Source organism: Thermobia domestica, chromosome 3 (assembly GCF_964235325.1).
Source record: "Thermobia domestica chromosome 3, izTheDome1.hap1.1, whole genome shotgun sequence".
NCBI lineage: Eukaryota > Metazoa > Arthropoda > Insecta > Zygentoma > Lepismatidae > Thermobia > Thermobia domestica.
The window spans coordinates 15,134,574-15,158,137 of NC_137456.1; the positions used below are offsets into that span (position 1 = coordinate 15,134,574).

Sequence of the window (23,564 nt, forward strand, 5' to 3'; positions counted from 1 at the left end):
AAGGTTTGAACACTGAATTTTTCATATAACCCCCTCCCACACAAATATCTATGCATGGGGTTAGGCCAGGAGAGCGTGGTGGCCATGACATGAAATGCTTTGTCGGCCCCTGTCGCCATCTTGCCTCACTGCATACTGCTGCGCTCTCGTGGAAAAATTCTGAAGTACACATGCAACAAACAAGACTTTTTGAGTTTTTCTACGTTACTGTTGAGTTTTGTTCCAATATCTCAAATACTAAAACTACAGTGAATTTATGAAATCGCTTCAATCATTCATAATAATCCTATATTTGTCACCTGCTCACCTAATTGTGCTCTAGTGCGTTTGCTTATGCACAGGCATGGTCGTAACTTGTGGGAGAGCAATGGGCAACTGCCCCCCCTAGGGAAGCTTCCTGCCGTTCGAAAGGGGCCCACTTTAAGACAAAAATTTCTTACTCCATATACGATATGAACATGAAATTAAAAATGAAGCATCAAACAGGTTCACCACATTACATAAACGAAACAGGACACAAAAGGTAAATAAAACAAAAATGTGTCGCTGATCCATTTTAGTAAAAAAAAAAAAAAAATGTCTACTATTAGGGGCTCTAGAAATAATATTTATCTGTATGACTTTGAGATTCAATATTGTCCCCTTTAATTAATTTGTCACGTATGGAACGGGCCCAGAGGTGTAACTAACGGCCCCGCATACCTTGTCGTGTGGGAAGGCCCACAGGTTACGGAAGGCCCATAAAGAGTAAGAGAAAGATGGAAAGGGGGAGCCCAAGAATTAGAAAAACTACTTTTTCTAGAGGACCCAAATAAGCGTATTAATGCTTGCCCCCCAGAAAAAAATCTAAGTTACGGCGCTGGCCACACGGCAGCCTTCTTTTCACCCATTGTTGGCTGTGTCTCATTTAAAATTGCGTTTCGCTACAACCAACAACACACCGTCTAGCACATTCAACAGAGATGTTTTGTCAGGGATAAATTTTAGAACCATTCTTTATAAAATACAAGAGGCACGCCTCCTATAAAAGTGAAAGTAATCGTGAAATGTATTCCCATGAAGCTTTTCACTGTGTTAAAAACAAGACGCCAGTACACAGTAATCTTAATAAAATGTAGCCAGAATCATCATTAACTGTTAAACTTTAATTTCTGTTGAAATAAAATTTTGTAAAGATGGTATATACGAGGGATGATCGGAAAATAAGGTTACAAAGCCTGCAGTGAAAGGTGTATATATTACTTCATATATACACTACATTCGGTTATTATTCGACATAGTCTTCATATCGGTCGAGACACTTCTTTGGAGATTCCCTTCTAATAAAATCCTGTCCTTACGTGTTCAGCTACGTTGTCACGAAGTGTTTCACATCCTCGTGTGAAGAAGCGGCGGCTTCCGAGGTGCTTCTTCAGGTGCGGAAACAGATGAAAGTCGATTGGATCGAAGTCTGGGCTGTAGGGAGGGTGGTTGATGATGTCCTAGAGAAACTGCTTCAACAATATGCTGGTCTAAGCTATATGCGGGCTCGTAAACTTTCGACACCATTCTGCGACATGATAACGAGACATTATAGTCTCTCCGTAAACCTCAACCAGCTACCTGTGAATTTCAGTCGCGGTTACATGTTTCGCCCACAGAAATCAAATCATTGAGCGGACTTCTTCGCGAGACCAGTTTTCCAAACGAGTCGACATTTCTATTTACCTACAACTAGCGCCATATGTGGTGGGTAGCTGAAATTCTGCAGAGTTGCCAACTCCATGTATTAAAATTACCTCAGATTTCCTCAATTCTCTATATCAAATGAAACTCCAGAAATATTGGGATTGTAACCTTAGTTTTTGATCCTTCCTCGTGTATATCAGCGATATCGTCGTTGAAATAACCAGTAGGCGTATCTCAAAATTTAGGATTTTGACCTAATACTGGTACTTTATATAATTTTACGAATTTTACCAATCACTCCGCCTATGACTTACAGATTCTTAAAGGGATTGGTGAGATCTCATAAAATCGAATAAAGCACCAGTTACCGTCTCAACTCAAATTCTGAGATACGCCTCCTGTTATTCCAACATTTCCCATTGAGCTGAACAAATAATGAGATGCTTGAGGATAAAGTATCTTGAAGTAGAATCGGAGAAAAGGGCACTAAAATGTATGCCATTCGTTGTCAATGTAATGGAGTGTTTATTATTATTATTATTATTATTATTATTATTATTATTATTATTATTATTATTATTATTATTATTATTATTATTATTATTATTATGCTGTAATAGCTTATTTATTTGTGTTCTGAATATTAAAAATATTGACGACATGCCTTAATGCCACTGTTATAGCAATGAAGGTACAGCTGAAATATTACAATATTCAGTGCCACAAAGACGTAACAATCTCGTACTAGTAATGTTAATCTTTTCGCAGGAATGAATTGGTTGACACACAAGCATGTTTTAAATTTGAGTTGAATAGTCTTTCCGTGAACATTTAAGGAATGTAGCGTGTTTAAAATAGTGTAGTGAATTCGTGTATGCAGAAAACAGGGCCGGATTTAGGGGGGTGCAAAGGTGCACGTGCGCTCCTTCCCCCCACTTCGTTGTAAATATACACTATCTAAAGTGAGAGCCTAGCAGCTAGTTTTCCGAAATCAATAGTTTCAGTCAATTTTCTGAAGGTTGAAGGAAAAGAATTCATCAAAGAGCAGAGACTTAGCATTTCCAGGACATTTCTTCATTCATACCACAGATGCCTAAAGGCATTTAAAAAACTCAAATTTAATTCAAATGTACTTGCAGTTATTTGGTGCACCCCCCCTCAGATAATCCTGGATCCGGTCCTGGCAGAAAACATGTTTCTCTCTCATTAATCAGCTGTTGATTATGTAAAATGGCTTCCTTCTTATAAACCTGGAAACGGTTCGTCCTTGTAGATAGGGATGCGCACGAGACGAGTCGAGACAGGATTTTTCTGACAACATTCGAGTCGAGACATGGCTCTTCCAATAGAAAAATATACATTTTTCGAGTCGGGACATCACTTTTACAGCACATTTTCGAGACGAGACAGCCACAAATCTTGTCTAGTACGCATCCCTACTTGTAGATCGATGAATGGTACTAGACGCGAAGTCCAGTGGATTCACTACTTATCCAGTGCAACAGAGAATTAGTATAGATGGTAATTGAGAATATTACTTCTTCTCAGAGGATAGGTTGAGTTCAGAGATAGCGTTGCGGACTTGGCTATTTATTTCTGAAAGGTTAAGGTGTTGGTCTGCTAGTTACGGGTGGGTGACTATACTAGAGACCGAACTTAATAAAACTAGGATCTCCTCGGTTTAATATACCACGATAAAGATAGTACTGAAACGTGGAAAAGTACTACCTGTGGTGTCTCAAATACAAAATCTCGAAGTGTACAGGAAAATGTCAGTGTCCAGAGTTTGAGAGAAATACAAGATATGATCAAAATGATTTTTTTTAGCAGCAACTGGTAATGCTACAACCATTTGATGTAATTTGTCCAACAGCCTGATCAGTGTTGCCAACAACCTCTGAAGAAAATAGGCTAGACGGCCTTGCCCCTCATCATTAGGTGCTTGTTTTAGGTGAGTCCGTTTGCCTCTCACACATCTCCATTGTTTAATGAAACGAATGTTCGAAGTGGCGCCCATTTTCTACAATGCACATTGTAAGTGTTACACCTACAACGAGAGTCTAACCACGGACTGCGATGCATGATAGCATTCTTCCTTCATAGACGGTAATTTGAATGGTAAAAAAAATGTATCGCAGAAAATAGTCACAATTTCGAACATTTTCTTATAATTTGTCAGCGGTGTTTACTCATTTTCATTTTTATCGATTATAGCGCCATCTGATCACGCAACGAACAAAATTTTCACTACAAACATTATGTAGCTTTTCCCGGAGAATCCGAATCTCTAATGAAAAATGGTGGTTTCCTATTAAAGATTTCAAACTTGACCCTCCTTACCCTCCCCCGCGGGGTGGGGCAGGAGGTCGAGTGTGGTATTGTTGGATGTCCCTCTTCAAAACTTAACAACTTTTGTTACAACTGTTTTAAAATCCGATATTTTATATATTTCAGTGATATTTTAGGAACCAGGCTAGCAGAAGAGGCCCAGGCTCGTATCTACGGGGAGTCTAGGGGGCCGGGCTCCAATAAATTTTTACTGCTTCCCCCCTAAAGTTTTCACGGTGGGCTTGCAAATGAATTATAATATGGTGATGAACTATAATATGGTTGGATAGGGCCCCTCTAACTTCTACCGCCTCTCCTACATTTTTGGGCTGGCTACCGGCCTAAAAGGGCCCCATTACTTACATCATAGGGGTTTACACAAATGAAGCAATGTAGCTATATGCAGATTTTGCTCTATTTATTGTTTTTCTTGTATTTTGGAATTACTTTCTTTAATTTTTGGGGCCCCCAAGAGCGTGGGGCCCTAAGTTATAGCTTGTTTAGCTTAAACGTAAATCCGGTACTGAGAACAACAAGGCAAGGAATTATGTCTTGTTCAGCGTTTCTCAATATCCCCCCCCCCTTTTGTAGCACACTAAAGCAAGTCCTTGCATGGGATTTTTTTCCTAGATACAAAGAAGAAAAATACATACAATACTTTGTTTTATATATTATGGGACGAGTATGAGACACAAATCTCAAAAACAAATTACTTAAAATGCTTGAGCAGGAACATAATAACATAAAAAGAAACTTACAACTCTTAAGCAGGAATATGGGAAAGAAATATTATCATCAGAACTATCAGAAAATCTCGTGACATACGTGACATGTATTCACGACACACAGTGGTTGAGAAACACTGCTCTTGTTGATAGCTAGATTCATGTTCTCTTTCACGTCCTAAGCTACATCGCAGCGTCGGGCGTTGTCGGCCACGTATGCAAACCAATTGCCGGCACCAATATTGCCGGGGCTTCCACCGACATTGTCGGCGACGTATTCAAAGTACGCCGGCACCGACACCGGCATTGTTGGGGCTTCTGCCGACATTGTCGGTATCGTGTGCAAACACGCTCAAGTTATGTTTACCGTCTGTCGCGCATCATGAATTTGGAACAACGCGTGAACATTAAGTTCTGTCTCAAGTTACATAAAAGTGCGAGTTCTACTACCAATTTGGAAATGAGAAGAGTGAGTGCAAAATTCATTCCCCGACTTTTGACTGACGAATAGAAGTTTTTGTCCGAAAAAAAAAATATTCCTGTTTGTCCACATCCATCGTATTCTCCAGATATAACATAACGCGATTTCTAGCTCTTGCCAACAAAATTAAAACAAAGCTTAAAGAAAAACGTTTGGACACCATTTCTGACATTAAGAGGGTCAAGACAGAGCAGCTGAATGCCCTTCCAAAAGAAGTCTTCCAGAAATTCTTCCAGTCATGGATTCAACGTTGGGGTAAGTGCATTGCTAGCCAAGGACAGTTCTTTGAAAGAGATTAAATCAAATTCCATGTAAGCCAAGGTGACCAGAATTTTTACTTGCAAAAATGGGATGCATACGAATCGACAAGGGGGGGGGGAGTAAATATCTGACTTTCAGATTGCATTTTGGAACTCAGTAGTGTTTTCAATTTACAAAATACACAAGTAAAAGAGATAACACATTGTTTCTAATTTAAGCACTACCCAACAATGCTTCTAACCACTTGAACACTCAGAATTCCCATTCAATTCCCACTTAAACCACAGAACACTGAATTCCCATTCGAACATTCAGAAGTTCCATACACGACTGAATCTTCCCAATGAGTGTTGGTACGGAAAAGTGTAGAATTTGCATTGACCATTTATATTTTGAATAATAATTACGGGACACCTGGGTCATTTTTGCTTAAAAACGGGACATTTAGGCGTCCCGTTTGAGTATCAGAAAAAAACGGGACAACGGTTGAAAAAAAGGGAGTGTCCCGGCTAAAACGGGACGTCTGGTCACCTTGACGTAAGCTTATTACTTTGTTTCTAGTAAAATTATTCGCTGTATTTTTTGATCACACCTCGTACGGTTGTTAGCATAAATCCGTAGGAAGTTGTTACAGTTTGTTACAATTTGTTACATAGAAAGTTTTACGTGACATGAAAGTTACACAATGAAGACAAACAACACAATTCATATATCTAGACATGAAGCTATTCTTTTCTGGCTTGTCTGGATAATTTATTAACTGGATAGAAAAGAAAAAAATTCCACGTGCGTGAAATAAACAAAAGATTTCGATAATATTATAATATTGATTTTCATTTTCATTGGCTACGTTCACAATATGCGTTATTAACTAGCATTTTGTATGTATTGTTGAACTGTGACACAGATATACTATTTGTAATTATCGTAAAAACAAAATTTCAAAAGGAAATTACTAACCTGAGTATCTTCTGAAAGAGGTGAAACGAATCGAAATGTATAAATGATCCAGAGCACCTGTACGGCGTCTTCCTTACTTCACGCTTACAGAAAAACATAAAAACAGATTAAAAAAAAAAAAAAAAAAGAAGTTTTATGAAGTTTTCAGTTTCCATATTTTACATTTCTCAATGGTCTCTGTCGTGAATCCTTCCTTACAGATACAATGGGCAGAAAAGGTTAATGTATTCAAAACATTTAGATGCAACGTTAATTTTTCGTTTTTACTCTTTTCTGTTTAAAATGTATATTTCTTTATGTTTTACATAAGAATTCTTGTTCACAAAGAACGCTAAGAATATACCGCACTTCGTTTTGTGAATGATTCCGTTATAGTACAGTTTTTAAATTTTTCTCCCCTTTTTGACTGTGAGATATTGTTAAGTTGGCTAGAATTCTGCGAGAAGTTGTTAAAGGAAATGATAATTTTTACATGCAGAACCAAGAATAAAGATTTCGTACGGTATTGAAACAGAGTGTGAAACATTTGACGTTAACAATAATTCAGTTTCAGGAACGGGTACGATTTCATCACATGTATGGGACATCTGTATATGTGGGTGAGAGTTGTTAACATTTTGTAAAAGTATTTTCCAGGAAAAAGAAGAAAACATAACAGTAATACTATTTACTTTTATTTGTACTTTCAAGAAACGATAGGGGGCAGCAGTGGCTCAGTGGTACAGCGTTCACCTCTGGTGCTTAGGGTTCCTGGTTCGAACCCAGCCCGCATCAATGGTCTTTGTACTGGGCAAACACCATGTGCGTAGAGTCACCCGTTCCCTCCTATGTTCTTCATTCCAACATTTCAGTCATTTCTCATCATCACCGTCTACTTTAGCCTCGTTGGCGTAACTATGGGACGTGAAACACGAAGATTTCATTTTATTTTCATTTCGAGAGATGATAGGATGGGGAGAAAAGTAAGGTAATCAACTGATAAGGAAATATCAAGTTTTGAGGTTTCAATGGATGTATACGTTTCATGGTTCCTAGCCTATATATATCGAAGAAATGATTCCTGGATGTCAGTTTGTTTGTTCGACCGTCCGTTCGTCCCGCCTAGATCAGGCCCGTATCCAGGGGGGGTCTAGGGGGCCTCCCCTAAATTTTTACTGGTCCCCATAAAATTTTCACAGTAGGCTTGCAAATGAACCATAATATGGTGATGAACTATATTTTTTGATCGGGCCCCCTAACTTTCACCGCCCTCCCTACATTTTCGGGCTGGCTACGGGCCTGGCCTAGATACCATACCGTTCCAAGTGTCCAGACTAAATTTGAAACTAAAGGTTTTCATAAGATTCTTCTGTTTTTGTTCCTACCCCGACCACCTCCCCAAATAAAAGTAGTTTACTGCAAGATGAAGTTCAAATGGTAGAGCGTTTTGGGTTCGTATTCGGGAGATAGTGAGTTCGATTCCCGCTGCCGACCATCCTGACTGCGGATGGTTTTCCAGGGTTTTCCTTAGTCCTACCAGGTAAATGCCGGGATGATACCTACTAAACAGACTCTGGACGATACTTTCCCAAATTCTTTCCCTTGCAATTGTTGTTGTTAAAAACCCAGTATAAAATGGCCTCTGAGCTGTGTCTGATGAGTGTTAAATAAATAAGCAAATCTATATATATAAAAGAGAACGCACAAATCCTTTGTTCCCTCATCACGCTAATACGGCTGAACCAATTTCTTTTATTTTTGGGGGGTTATTAGGATTTGGACCCTAGATGGTTTTTATCATATCACTTTAATTTTTAATTACCAGTGTCTTGAGATAATTGACCATTCAAGTGTCCATAACGTACAAATCCTTTGTTAGTTCATCATAGGTAAAAATAAACGTATTTATATGCAACCCGCATGACCGTGTCACTCGGCGGGTTAACATAAATGACAGGCGATATAATGTTAACATTTACTGCAATCTACTATGATTTTTATCATATCACTTGAAAGCGAAAACTTCCGGGATGACCGCAGCGAAGCGGGGCGGGTTAACATAAATGACAGGCGATATAATGTTAAGATTTACTGCAATCTTCTATGGTTTTTATCATATCACTTGAAAGCGAAAAAGTAAAAATTATCTAAGTAACAAAGTTTATTGCGTTCCGGGGTGACCGCAGCGAAGCGGGGTGAACGCTGCTAGTTGTTAAATAAAATAATTTTAAAAGTGCTATTTTTTCTCGCAACAGCTCTAACAATTTTCTTTTTTTTTATATATTTAGTAAATCAACATTCTACTGAGAACCCTATAATATATTATAAGCAAGCCATTTTCAGCGAAAAGTTCAGAAATGGAGAGAGTATTTTGAACGATTTTGTCAATAACAATTCAGGTGATTGTTGTTTGTATTTAATAAATAAACGTTTCATTAACAAAACTACAATAGGCAAAATCTATTAGTCATGAAAACATCCACAAAGAGTAATTTTCCTCTTAAAGAGAAGTTCTTTTAGGACGATTTCTCCCCCCCCAAAAAAAAAAGAAAAGAAAGAAAGAAAAGAGAAAGAAAAAAGATAAAGAAAATAAGAAAAATCGACACACACTTTTGTTCGAATTTCGTTAACAATCGTACAGTATGACAAAGGCAATTTCTCATGAGGATATCCACAAAAGATGTCTTACTCTTGGAGTGAGATTTCTACGGATGTTATTTTCCGGAAAAAAAAAAAAAAACATATCTTATAATTGAAACTGTTATTTGAGAAACCCAACTTGTTCAGTAGGGATGCGCACGAGTCGAGTCGAGACAGAATTTTTCTCAGAAAATTCGAGTCGAGACACAGCTCTTCCAATAGAAAAATATACGTTTTTCGAGTCGAGACATCACTTTTACAGCACATTTTCGAGACGAGACAGCGCATCCCTATTGTTCAGAAAATCTTATTTTCTTTTTTTTATGGTTTAAATAGGATGTGCAAGAATAAATCAAGCGTTATGAAGAGAAATCCAAATTGTGCGGTGTATAGAAAGTGTCTATAATAGACACTGAAATGTCAAAAACCAAGAGAAAAATATGAAGCAATGGACGTGATATTTTTTTAGTGTACCAAAAATAGAGTTTTATGGACAAGTCTGGCTTCTCAAACGACTAATTGGAGATACGGTGGCTCAATGGCAAAGCGCTTACACCCCGGTGCTTGGGGTTCCTGATTCGATTCTCGGTCAAGAAAATTTGTGGTGGACAACATCGTCTTCGTCGGCTTCTTCGGGGTTCTCCTGGTTCCTCACATTCTCATTCCATCAATAGATTCGGGCTCATAGCGGCAAGATGGTGTTTGTTGCTGGTTATCATCCTTGATATACAGTATATAGTACATTTCTTTATCAACTCAAATTTTGCTCATTGTTTCTAGTCTGAATAGATCATCGACATTATAGGTATTCTCCCTTTATTCGCAGGTCATTTGCCGAAATTGAGAGCTTCCATGCTCCACGATCTTCCACTAACCTCTTCGTCTTCATGTACGATTTTTTTATATCGTCCGTTAATTGTAGTTTCCTTCATCCCCTCCCTCTCTTTCCTGCCACCATACCCTCTAGCACGTCACTCATGACTCAGTTCCCTCTAAGCCAATGTCTCAACTAGTTTCTCTTGCTCTTCTTAATAATATCTAAAATTGTTCTTTTCTCCCCCCACCATTTCTAACACTCTCTCATCCGCTCGACCCAGCTAATTCTCTCCATTTTTCTCCACACCCACATTTCGAAAGCTTCCATTTGTAGTGTGAATAGAAGCAATGATAAAATGGTGGTGTTATTCTTTGTTCCCTTCATGTATTTTGTTCAGAGACTGCAAATATCAAGCATTTGTCGAACATAAAATTTTAATTTATCAAGTTCTTTTCAATATTGTTTTATTATTTAATTACCTTTAAATTCTTTTTTTAAAAAAATAATTGAAGAGAAAGAGCAAGGAAAATAACAAATATATTCACCTTCATTACAATTGCGTCATTTGTTATCCGCTCACACATTCTTTTCTGCGATAATATGGTACAGCTCCAGATCTGTCATCACTTTTTGGTTAAAAAAATCCAATATATTTCAGACAAAAATCTTTTTGTATTTCTTATACCTGGAGAACTACATATAGTGTAGCCAAACTCAAATTATCACTTAACTCAGTATGATGTACTTATTTCGCAAAAAAAAAAAAAAAAAAAAAAAACGGAAACTCGATTTAGGGGCCGTTCAAAAATTTTGTGGCCCCTGATCCAAAAATACATAAAAAGATCCAATATATTTTAATCAAAAATTTTCTTGTAGGCCTTATATCTGGAGAACTTCATATACAGCGTGGTCCGGAAGTGGGCGTACCCCTAATTGGTGCTTTCTGACGGTTTTAGGTTTTACCCACATTTGTTTCGTAACATTGCTTGGCATTGTCTGGCAACATTTCTATCCATGTACATTTATTTTCTGCTTGATAACAGTTATTCGCAATGAAGTTGGAGTAATCAAGAATATGTGATTAAAGTCACTGTGTGTTACGACATGGATGGTGATCATACCGATGTTTAAGATTCTTAATACTTCAAGGTAACTGTGTATAGACATTCTACCATAACTAACACTATACTGTTGAAACTAAAGGGGTAGTACGCCACTTCCGGACCACCCTGTAGTGTAGCCAAACCCAAACTATCACTTAATTCAGTATGATGTCCTTATTCCTTAAAATAATACGAAAGCTCGATTTGGGGGACATTCAAAAATTTTGAGGCCCCTGATCCAAAAACTAACTATTTGGCAAAGTAGCAATCTTTTCATCCATTTTTTTTTTTTTTTTTTGATAATTTCTAAAATTCGTGTTTTCTTATGTATTACCTTCTGTCTTTGAATCTTTCTTTGAACTTTAAATAGTATACACTCATTCGTTAAGTAGTATTTAGAGCATAATATCAAAATAATAATCAGAAATAAAGTATTTGAGAGATTTTTTTTTATTTCGAAGCATAACAGACACAAACAAAATAAGTGAAAGCACAATTATACGTATGCACAACTCAAGAAATAATCCATTTATTACAAGAACAAGATAAACAACTTCTGCAATCGCAATCATATTATAAATCAACAATAAAACTAAGCGATATAACAAAGATAGAATTCAATTACAATAACCGAACGCTTAACTTATGTCTGAATATTTCGAAATCTCTGACAAAATTATGGAATATACTGTGAGACTTTACATTATACAATTCATTTGCAATAAACAATGATTTTTTTAACTGTGTTGTACGTCGTTTATGATGTCATTTCTAATAAGATTGCTTCATGGCAAGCATTCGGCAAATAAGAGCTTAACCTAACAAATATGAAAATCGAAAAACACTTCAAGGAAACTTACTAAATCTTTCACTTGGCTGCGAAACTTCTCGAATTAGTTGTTGTATCAACTTTCAGTATTAAAATTCAATGCAATTTTAGATATATATCTTTCTTCGGAGACCACCAGGTATTCTTCTTAAGCGCGGACTCATTCTTCTTCTCTTCTCTTTCACTCTTCTGTTTTCCACTTTCTTTTCAGACGCTCGAACAACACATGCCTTATTGTTTCGTTCAAAATCATTTACAATTTTACTTACCACTTTGCTGCTTGATTGTTTGCTAACATTGGTATCTATTCCTACTTTTGTTTCGAGATTATCAGCCTGTTTCTTCGTTTTCTGATACATCTTTGAATCTTTCTTTAGTTCGGAAACAGAACCATTCTCCTTTTGGTCGGACGACAAAACATTGCTGAGTGTCTTCTTCGTCTTTGTATGTGTTACTACAACAACCCCTCGTGAAGGTGTAATGTTTGACCTTTTGCTGTTGTAAGCTTCTAAACAGTTCCTTTTCGACCGATATTTTCCGGAAATATTTTCAACCAGTACCACTGCTTTCCTTGTGCATTTATTATCTGACACTTTCTTCTCCCGTATAATCGTTGTACATGATTTCTTTCCTGAATCTACTGAAATGAGTGTCTGCTTTGGACATTTAGTGCTTACTGAAAACGAATAAAGTTTTATTCTTTCTGCTTGTACTTGGGTTTCAGATCTTGTAACAACGCCTCCTCTATTTATTTCTTCAAAATCTTTCACAATTTTACTCACCGCGTTGCTGTTAGATTGTTTCCTAACAATGGTTTCTTTCCTTGTATTTGTTTCGAGATTATTCTGCTCAAAATCAGCAGCAGCTTTTAATCGTTTCTCTTTGGTAATATTTTCCATTTTGTCTGCTTCTACCTTTCTCTTAGCTGACGATACTGAATTTCCAACCTTCTTCAGACACTGATGATTCTTCACTGTTTTTTGTACCTCATCTCTGACGTTTCCATGTAATGTTCTGTTGCTTACTTTCTTCGCCTTTTTTGCCTTTGTATCTCCAGAACGACCTTTGTGTTCCAACATTTCGCCTTGAAAACCTTTGAATCCAGCAGAAATTCGTGTTCTCATACAGTATTCCTCGTTTCTGTTCTCTATATTTCCTTCAGTTGCTGTTTTTGTTGTATTTCTTAAAATACGATCATTCAACATATCTGCTTCATTTCTTTTGTTTGAATTAACACCACATTCCACTGCGGTCGCTTGCTTTTGTGCTACATTGTTTTGGCTATTCATCACTTTGCTCTTTTTACAAACTACTTCTTTTCCGTTGCTTTTGCTATTGTTGCTACTGCCTAAACGTTTCCCTTCCGTATGCAATTTAACAGCTAAATGAACACTCTTCTCTGTAACCTTTCCTTGGAGAGTTATGTTACTCTGTTTATTCTCATCTATACTTCTTGGATTTTGTTTACTTCCCTCAATAAAGGTATTATTTGATCGAGCATCACTGGCCAATGTTTCATTTTTCTCACTTTTTGGGATTACTCGTATAGGAACAAGTTCTTTTAGAATGCTTCTAGTGGTACTTCGATTCAAGACCACTGTTCTAGATTCCAAGTTAACAGTCGATTGATTGCTACTTGGAGTACTCAAGCATCCAGAAGGGACATTCTCCTTCCCCTTTCCTAAGTCTGGTTTCGTGATGCGTGTAATCGTGATCTCTGGAGTTTCTGGGTACTAGAAGACATGGAAAAATATACGAGCAATTAGTAACTTTTATTATATCAAAAATCGTCCTAATTCTAATAACAGACATTTAAAATATACTTATGCAATAAGTTAAATCCTACTCTCAGCCACTGCCTTTCCTCTACTCTACCCGGGTACTTTGCATGAAAATAGACAATGTAATCCGAATAATCTAAATTTATTCTCAGGTAGATGCTCTTAGAGCTATCCACACGAAAGTTACAGGATACGAATAGGTCATAAAAGGGGTATACTAATTTTTTTATGTGTCTCACAGACAGAGTTGCCAAGTAATAATAACCGAATAAATTATGAATGTGGGAATTTCAGAAAATGTTTCAAAATATCCCTGTATTTCTTCGTTTTTGGACGTTCTGTCAAGCTTAACATGCATTAAAAGAAACCTCGCTTAACTGCAACTCAATCAAGATATATGTAGATTTTAACTATATTCCAATTAGAACGTACAGTATCTTTCACTTTGCAAAATTAAATTTTTCAGAAATCCCCGCTATTGTGACATGCTGTCACAAAAACAATATACAGTAAATTTGTCTGTGTCCTTGTTACATCAACTGTCAAACCAGAGGTGTTTACAGGGGGGCTTTAGGGCGTAGTTGAACCCAAGATTTTTTGGGAGGATGAAGCGTAATTTTTCATTCAAAATAGAACAAAAGCACTTTAATTATACCACATAGACCCGTCAATAAGGGATGATTTAGGGTCGAATAAGGAAAAATGGTGGAAAGCTGGAACAAATTTTTATTTTCTTTATATAAGTGTCCGTAACAACATACTAATTTTGCACCACTCCACCATCTCGGATTTGGCCGCCATATTAGAAAAATGGCGCCAAAAATTAGTTTTTGTAAATATCTTTAGCGTTTTAGAGCAAAACATGTTATTACAAAAATTAAATCTACATTAAATTCTCTATAAGAAATGTTCTCTTCATTTTTTTCTCTAGGATGCACCGTTTAGATGTTACAGGAGTGCCAAAGTACACATTTTTCTTTCAGCATCGCTATGTAGCAGAACCTTAACGAAAAAATCCGATACTATTTTGTTTTAGTGATTTTTTATATAAAATATAAATTAATATATATCTTTCATTCATTGCAGGTGTGACTAAGGATAAGTAATCAGATCTATTAGATCATCTATGTTCAAGATGTCAGCTGAAAAATGTTTTATCTGTGAGAAACTTCTCGGTGATGGTGTTACATGTATAGTAAAAGAAAAGGGACTGAAAACATTAGTAGATTGCAGTATTAAAGTGAAAGATGGAAATGAATGTCAACTTAAGAGACTGAGAAGTGTTACACTTCATGAAAAATGTAGAAAGTTTTCACAAAAACAAAAAAGTAGCAAAGCGTTGCTATTACAAGGTACTTCGTCACCTACACCGATAACCCTTAGGTCAGAAGTACTAAAATTTAATTTTCAAGAAGCCCTGGCTGTTTTGTAGACAATGTACACTCATGTCCAAAATGATTGTCGGATATCTATAACTGTCTTCTTGTAAGAATATAATTCGATAATGATTTTGCAGGGTACTTTTAATACTGATACTATGTGTATAATCGGGAAATGTATATTTGTGGTAAATTTCATAGGAAAAGAATTATAAATACGAAAATTAGAATGAGTAAAACAAAATGCTGCTAAATTGACAAGAAAGTTTTATTGTTCTTATTTATTGCTCTTTTGATATGAAATTTGCCACATACATGTCTTCTTTGCCGATTATACACATACTAACATTATAAGAAATACCGGACAAATTCGTTATCAAATTATATTCGTACAACAACATATTTATAGACATGCGATAATAATTCTGGACATGAGTGTACATCAGATGAATTTTTAAAGAGACGGAATAAAAAAACTTATGAGTGAGCGTGAGAGTGTACATCGCATCGAAACCATTCAAGTTAAAGATTCTATTATGGAAGCAGCCGACAGAAGAAATGACGACTGGGTCAAAGAAGTTAGTATTAGAATTGGCAGTGTTTATGATTTAGTTGCTGCTGAAGCCAGATGCTATTCCTTATGCATGAAAAAGTTCTACAAGATTTCTTCTGGAATGAAACATGGTCTCCGAAAGATAATGTTGATTCAAATGCCATGGGTTATGTTTTCAACTACTTTGAAGCTAACAAAGAAGAGTGCCAATTTTCATTCAGTGAAATTTTTCAAGATTGTAATGATGCACTTGTCCAAACATACGAGTACTTGTCCAAACCCTAGTCTCAGGTTAGTAGCCAGGGGATCTTGAGATTCTTACCTTCTTTTTTCTTAGTTTCTCTAAATTTTGACTACTTTTAAATTTGAAACATCGTATGCAAAAATATCGGGAGTCTGTTTCCCAGCAGCCCTGTATCACAACACTTTCAAGTTGGGCGCCAAATTTTCCCTATAATTTAAATGTACTTTCAAGGTTGTAGAATTTTAAAGTAGAACTCCATTTCTGCCAAATTAAACATAGGAAAAAGTTAAATTAGTATTACTTCATTGTTAAACAGATTTTTCTACATCCACGAAATAAGGAAACGTGGGATACCGTCGTTTAGTGGCTAGTGTTGGACTCACATCCACGTAGTATCAGGTTCGATTCCCGGCCGGTGCTTCCCAATTTTCGGCGTCTACTCAATGTCGTGAGGCAAACTGGGGAGTCACGTAAATAAAAGACGTGACGGTCACTAAGTCTAGAAAACGCCGGTTAGTGACGCAGAGCGTTGACCACGTGCTCGTCGCTAGCTTGGACGTAGTTCAGCCGATCGCTGACAGATGGCGTTGGAGCGGCTCAAGCCCTCAAATGGACTGTTGCTCCAAGTGATTTTTATGTAATAAGGAAAAGTATTCCTGATGTTCACTCTGTTACTTAAAATAACTTTAATGTCTATCTTTAATTCAGTAGCTGTAATTCAGAACAGATACACGATGAAAAACTTACTTCAATGAAAGTAGAAGATACAGGTACGCTCTTCATTTTATATTTTCATGACCTCGGTATTGACAGGAGCTGATGAGGTTTACACCACATTACGGCTGCCTATACCACCAGGCTTCCGCAAGTATCCGATTCACAGAGATCGGGTGACCTGTTGTCACATTTGGACTAGGGAAAAACGAGAGAATAAATCCCCGCTCCATTGAGGATCGAAATCAGGATGTCCTGTTAGTAAGCAGACGCGCCTTACCGACTGTAACGAGTGGTCTTTGGACTTTCCTGTTACCTCTTGAAAAATGGACTCGTTCCAAGAGATCTTTATATGGAAGAATAAAATAGAGATATAAAAATTAATAATTTGTAAAAGAGAAGTCTTTGTGTATCATTATTAAAGCCAGGTTCTTTAATAGTTAACGAGAATCAGGGTTTAAAAGAATTGTAAACTATCTATTGTAAAAGAAACGTTTAACGTTTCTTTTAGTATTCTGAGTGCATAAACTCTGGAATTTAATTTTATTTTTACACTAGCCGACGTCAGTTTAGTTACAGAAAGGAAACCCTCTGATTCTGACTAATTTCAGGATGCTGAATTCGAAATTGATAGCCGTTTTACTACATTAGCTCGTATTTTGGCCTCATGCGTTGTTGCCAATTTTGTCACTTTGTAGGGACGGCTTCAGTTGTCATCGAAGTAACCGGTCTGACAATGCTATTTGAGTAAGAAATAAACTAGATTTCACTCAGTTGGCGACAGATAGGACTTCCCTTGTTGTTGGCATATATATGGTTTTTATTTCAAATTAATTGCCATTATTTTAAGCTAATATCTACTTATAGCTTTAAATCTGAAAAATAATACTTATTTTGCACGAATTTGATCTAGGACTATTTTTCGAATTGTCAACCTACCTGCGGTGTAAAAGTTTGTCTTAAAGATGCCACATGTTCACTGAAAATAGATTCTGCATTGTCACAAGTATTTTTGAACTCATTAAACATCTCTAATTTGTCAACACACTGATAACACACGAATTTAGGGAAATTATCATCCTGATTCACCTGCAAAGCAACCGAAACATCCATATTAGTTAAAATGTATCAACATGACTTTTATGTGGTATAAGAAAATCTAAGTTGATAGTCTTAATTCTGATTAGGACATACTTCATACCAGGGATGACCGCATGCGAGTTTTAGGGCGCAGCTTACACCCATGGGAATTTTTTAAAAGGGTGGGACATAATTTTTCATTGAAGATGACACCAGTATTATACCATTACGGGGCATTTAAGAAGGGCATGACGTTCGGAAGTTGGATAAATTTTAGTGTACACAGTTATCTTAGTTTCATCACAACCAACTTCGGTTTCCTCTAGTATTCTTTCTTTTTTTAGGAGGGGAAAGAAGTAAATTTTGTTGAGTTACATCTAACCACTTAGGCACCACTCCTTCATAACAAATACGGGCTGCGGTAGCTCTGTAGTAGAACGTTCAGCTCTGGTGCATGGGGTCCTTGGTTCGATCCCAGGTCGCGCCAAGTGAGCTTTGTGGTGGACAAACACCGTGTGCGTGAGTTTCTCGGGGTTCTCTCGTTTCTTCCCATTTTTTCACTCCTCCATTTCATTCATTTCCCATCATTACCGTCTTCTTTAGCTTAGCTGGCATAACCCTGAGACGTAAAACTTAAAGATTTCATTTCATTTTTTTTCTTCATGACATAGATTATGTAGAACGCATATCAATCTATACATTTTTATATTCGTTTATCCTTTTAAATGATTGAAACAAATCATATCGTCGCTAGGAGGCCCATTCCTATCTCTACCCTTAACTTTTTTTTTTTTTTTTTATGTTTCTGATTGGCAGTAACCCCTTCTGTACATTCTTCTTAAACCACTCACTGCTTTCGACATTTCTGTAGAATGATCTTCCTGTTCCACATTACCTTTTGTTTACAATCAGATAGGCCTATGTCTGAGTCTACGGCGAATGTTTGAAAGTTAGTTCTTACAACGCATACAGAATTATTACGGTAATATTATTATCTAAATGACTCGCTTGCATTGAGCTTGAGTGTTACAATCAACACATGGTATATATAGAAAGATTACCGTGACGCTGTTCCAATTTCCACGTTCCTTCGTTCAATTACTTACTTTTGTAAATAGCCGCGGTCTTATTTTCACGCCGTTCAACACCGTTTGTGTCAAATCGGTAACAGAAGGTCTATGTTAGCTGCAACACTAGATCTTTGGTGTTGAAATAACACGATAAAGTGGTAGTCATGCTGAAACTATGGCCTGTGTTGACTACAACATTGGACCCTTGTTGAAATAACACGTTGAAGTGGTAGTCATGCTGGAACTATTGGCCTGTGTTAACCACAACATTGGACCCTTGTTGTTGAAATAACACGTTGAAGTGGTAGTTATGCTGGAACTATTGGGCTGTGTTAACAGGTCATTTGCAGACTACTGTAGGCTATAACACTAGACCCTTGGCGTTGAAATAACACGTTGAAGTAGTAGTCATGCTGGAACTACGGGCCTGTGTTAACTATAACATCGGACTTTTCGTTTTGAAATAACACGTTGAAGCGGTAGTATGCTGGAACTATTACCCTGTGTTAACCACAACATTGGACTCTTGTTGTTGAAATAATACGTTGAAATGGTAGTCATGCTGGAACTATTGGCCTGTGTTAACCACAACATTAGACTCTTGTTGTTAAAATAACACGTTGAAGTGGTAGTCATGCTGGAACTATTGGGCTGTGTTAACAGGTCACTTGCAGACTACTGTAGGCTATAACACTAGACCCTTGGCGTTGAAATAACACGTTGAAGCAGTAGTCATGCTGGAACTACGGGCCTGTGTTAACTATAACATCAGACCCTTCGTTTTGAAATAGCACGTTGAAGTGGTAGTTATGCTGGAACTATTGGCCTGTGTTAACCACAACATTGGACTCTTGTTGTTGAAACAACACGTTGAAATGGTAGTCATGCTGGAACTATTGGCCTGTGTTAACCACAACATTGGATCCTTGTTGTTGAAATAACACGTTGAAATGATAGTCATGTTGGAACTATTGGGCTGTGTTAACAGGTCATTTGCAGACTACTGTAGGCTATAACACTAGACCCTTGGCGTTGAAATAACACTTTGAAGTAGTAGTCATGCTGGAACTACGGGCCTGTGTTAACTATAACATCGGACCCTTCGTTTTGAAATACGTTGAAGCGGTAGTTATGCTGGAACTATTAGCGTGTGTTAACTACAACACCAGACCTTTGGTCTTGAAATAACATGTTGAAGTGGAAGTCATGCTGGAACCACTGAGCTAAGTTAAAATTGATTGTTCTAACGCCATCATTTTTGGCTGTGTAGGATAGCGTAGAGTAACGTAGGACAGATGTAAGTAAAGTAAGGCATAGTGCATTAACTAAAAATATTAGCGTACAGTAGGGTAGCATCTACGCATAGTTAGAGTAAGATAGCGCAGAAAGGAGTAGAGTAGTACAGTAGTGTAGCGTTGATTAGAGAAGCACAGCGTAGAATAAGGTAGAGTATAGTAGAGTACACCGGTGTAGGATAAAGTAACCGAGTATAGTAGAGTAGCGTAGTAAATTATTGCGTAGAATAGGGTAGAATAGCAAAAAAATGTAGTATAGATTAGCTTAGAATAGGCTAAAGTATCTTACCGGTACCTTAGGTCAGAATAGATAGAGTATAATAGATTACTATCGATTAGATTAAGTTAGGTTGGGATTGCTTTGCGTTAGTAGTCTACTCTAAAGCATGTCGCAGTCGTCAGCATACATTATTTTTTTTTTTTTTTTTTTTTAGATATTGCTCTACTTTCTTTATGAAGCAATATATTTCACCTTTAAATTGACTGACACATTCTTTACCAGCGCCGACTGTTTCAGTGCCTGGAACAGTTTTACAATAACCACGTTTGGTCAACTTGTACGAGTTGGTCATTACAAACTAGTTTTGCATCTATGATGGTTCAGAGCAGGGCGGAGGTGGGGCGTGAGCTTCAGCGGGTCAGTATAGTGCAGGGGACTTAGCTTCTGTGGGAACGCGCATAAACGAAGGGATATAGTATACGTAAAGCCGCGTCAGTTCCCGAAGAAGCTGGACGCTCATACTTTTAGGGATTATTCATTGAGTATCTACAAACTTACCAAGGGGGTAACAAAGCGACTTTGATTTACTTATCGACTGATACGAAAATTAAAAAGAACGTACCTGTACTTTATATCTGCATGTGTAGTGCCCTTGTACTTTATCTATGACTATGTGTGTGTGTGGGGGGGGAATTTAACGCATATCGCATGTCTTGTGCACATGGCTATTTCTTACTATTGCACTACGTAGAAAATTTATGGTATTTCATGTAGAAGTGGTAATAGAACACAGAAGAAACGCAGATCACGGCGTTCTCATGTATACTACGTATTAATTAATGTTTTTGTCTCAATTTCAGCAGTTTTTCCAGATCTTTGCGTTACATGTATTCCTGGTTCCTTGTTATATGGTAGGAGGAATAATGTAATATTTTGTTAGTTACCAATAGGCTATATCATGTTACGACCCTCACATAACAAAGTATTGATAATACGTAGGATACATAAAGATACACAAAGATATAAGATCTCCACATATGCTAAAATAGTCACACTATTGTTATAATTATACCTAGATATTATATTTACATTTGAATTTGTTTTTAGCGTCCCTTTTAGCCGCGAGACTATGTAAGATATGAACCTACAGCTTAACACGATATTAAGAACGACGAGCTTCCGCTGGGAGAGTAAGCGTATTGTATTGTATTTATTGCGTTCAGTGTACCAAATACGCGTGCCAATTTCACCTTCGTATAGAACATGTTAGACAATAATAATATAATTAAAACATATTAAGTTGACATATATTTAATTCATACAGTTAACCCGTCGAATGTAAGTAAAACGTAATTAAATGATTACTTACAACCAGAGATAAGCAATGCAAAGCTTTTCTTGCTATTTCTCGATTCAATCCTTCGGAACCAAAGATATGGATTTTCATGCTTGTATTATGCAAGCAAAATCGACATAAGTTATGGAAATTTTCACCACACACCTGGGAAGTGAAAAACCTTTCATATAATAGATTCGACGTCATAACAGAGCAATATTTTGCTTGAGCCATTCTTCAGAGATTTACTAATTAATTTACAATAATGTGCTCAAAAATCACATTTTCCTCCTTTTTGATTTTTATATCTTTAGGTGCAAATAGATCCCAGTTACCTATCACATTAAGTTTTACATTAAGTTTTGTAATAAATTACTTTCTAATTTTAATGTAAATAATGATGAAAATTAAAGATGACGGATAAACCTCGATTCCCTTCTACAGAGTCACTATAGACTTGTTTATATACAGGGTGACCAAAAGTAGGTACCCCTGTATTGATCAAGTATAACATTCTAGTTTATGAATTTGTTGACTTCAACTTTTCCGCTCTTACGTTATAAGTAAAAAGACGTTAAGCACAAAAAGAAACTAGGTCTACCTGTTTGATAACAATAAGAAATGATACAAAATACAGTGAGCTGATAAGTATGGGACTGTATACCTACTTTTGGGCCACCCTGTATTGTATAAGCAACATTTTATCCGACTTTTATGTAGACTGCATGCATATTTGCGGATCCCAAACGTTTCAGATATCCTTTGATCTGATTGCTCGATACAGATGCGATATCACAAGACATGATCTACATATAGAACAAAGTAAACGGCAAATGTTGTTGGCTGTGGTAGCCAAGTGGTCTAGCGTAACATGCTAGTAAAGAAAGTGTTTTTGGCGTGGGTTCGAATCCTGCCTACGGATATTTTTTTTACTACTTTTAAAAAATTTTATAACACTTCTTTCGTTAAAATAAGATTAAAAATAATATTCAAAAAGTGATTTAAAGATCATTTTTTAAAAAATTTCATTAAACTTCTTTCATTAAAATAAGTTTGCTCTTGTACTATATAGATCCACAGCAAATATAGTAGTAGTAGTAGGAACGGGTTAGAAGCCCCGCAGGGGTTGTTTGGATTCTGTTCTCGACATCAAATTGGCAAGAATGCTGAAACGTTTGGGATCGGCAAAAATGCAGACTGCATATCTACAAATATATGTATTTTGAAAAGATAAAACAAAAAGTGAAACTCTAGTGCTACAGCCTAAGCAAGACTATTGTCAGGTGTTCGACTGCAAACTGGTTTGCGTTTCAGTTTACGATAATCGGTATTGGAAACTGTTTTGTGAATTTCCGATACCATGCCAGAAATACAAATTTCAAGTTCGTTATTTAAAGTCGCGGATATAAATCCATGTTGAGTGAACAAGTACATGATTTAATTAACGTTACATGGTGCGCCATGATAAATCAAACTGGAAATGGAGGTGAGAGTTTTGCGAACTATTCACTTGGGTTTATCAGACACCATGGGCGGTATTCAGAGAGAATTCGTTAATCGGTGTTTAGTCACAGACTAGTTAGTGTCATACTAGCTCCTTACTAAGTAAGGTGCACTTTTTGGTATTCAGAGTCTAATTTGAGTACAATTAAAACGTTGATTTGGGTATGATTAACCAATATAAACCCAATGCATCGGTTGAGAAAAATGAATGTGGCAACTACGGAAAATTAGATGAGCGCATGCGTAGTCTGTAAAAATGAAAATACATGAAATACGAACTGTTGTGTCTCATGCTAAACCGTGGGTGGGTAAATGATTAACCTCTGCTCCACATTAATTAGTCAAATGTGATTAACTTCGTCAAATACTACGTCCTAATCAGAGTCTCTGAATACAATTTTGATACCCATTCATTAGTCAATATCGTAGTATGGCGTTAATCAGACGTCAAAGGGACTCTGCATAAGGCCCCATGGGTCTTGTGCAGAGTCGTTGTGACGTGTAATTAGCACCATACTAAAGAGTTCGATTAACAGTTTTCCTGCAGTAGTCAGGCTTTTAGTATTACGCTAATCATACGTAAAGCGACTCTGCATAA

At 36.8% G+C, this 23,564-nt stretch overlaps 1 protein-coding gene across 1 annotated transcript; it reads right to left on the reverse strand.

Moving 5' to 3' along the window:
• Window positions 1-11,389: 11,389 nt before the first annotated feature.
• On the reverse strand, window positions 11,390-21,894 carry LOC145680185 (uncharacterized). Its single transcript, XM_081750427.1, has 3 exons — window positions 21,497-21,894; window positions 17,402-17,551; window positions 11,390-13,524 (listed from the first exon to the last, which is right to left on the reverse strand). Exons 1-3 carry the CDS (start codon window positions 21,695-21,697, stop codon window positions 11,899-11,901), a joined length of 1,977 nt encoding a protein of 658 aa, XP_081606553.1. The 5' UTR covers window positions 21,698-21,894; the 3' UTR covers window positions 11,390-11,898.
• Window positions 21,895-23,564: the final 1,670 nt, after the last annotated feature.

Coding starts and splice junctions, on each gene's coding strand:
- LOC145680185 (XM_081750427.1), bottom strand. CDS start 21,697: ATGGCTCAAGCAAAATATTGCTCTGTTATGACGTCGAATCTATTATAT. Junction 17,552..21,496: donor TGCATTGCTTATCTCTGGTT/GTAAGTAATCAT, acceptor GTTGCTTTGCAG/GTGAATCAGGATGATAATTT. Junction 13,525..17,401: donor GACAAACTTTTACACCGCAG/GTAGGTTGACAA, acceptor CATGTCTTCTAG/TACCCAGAAACTCCAGAGAT.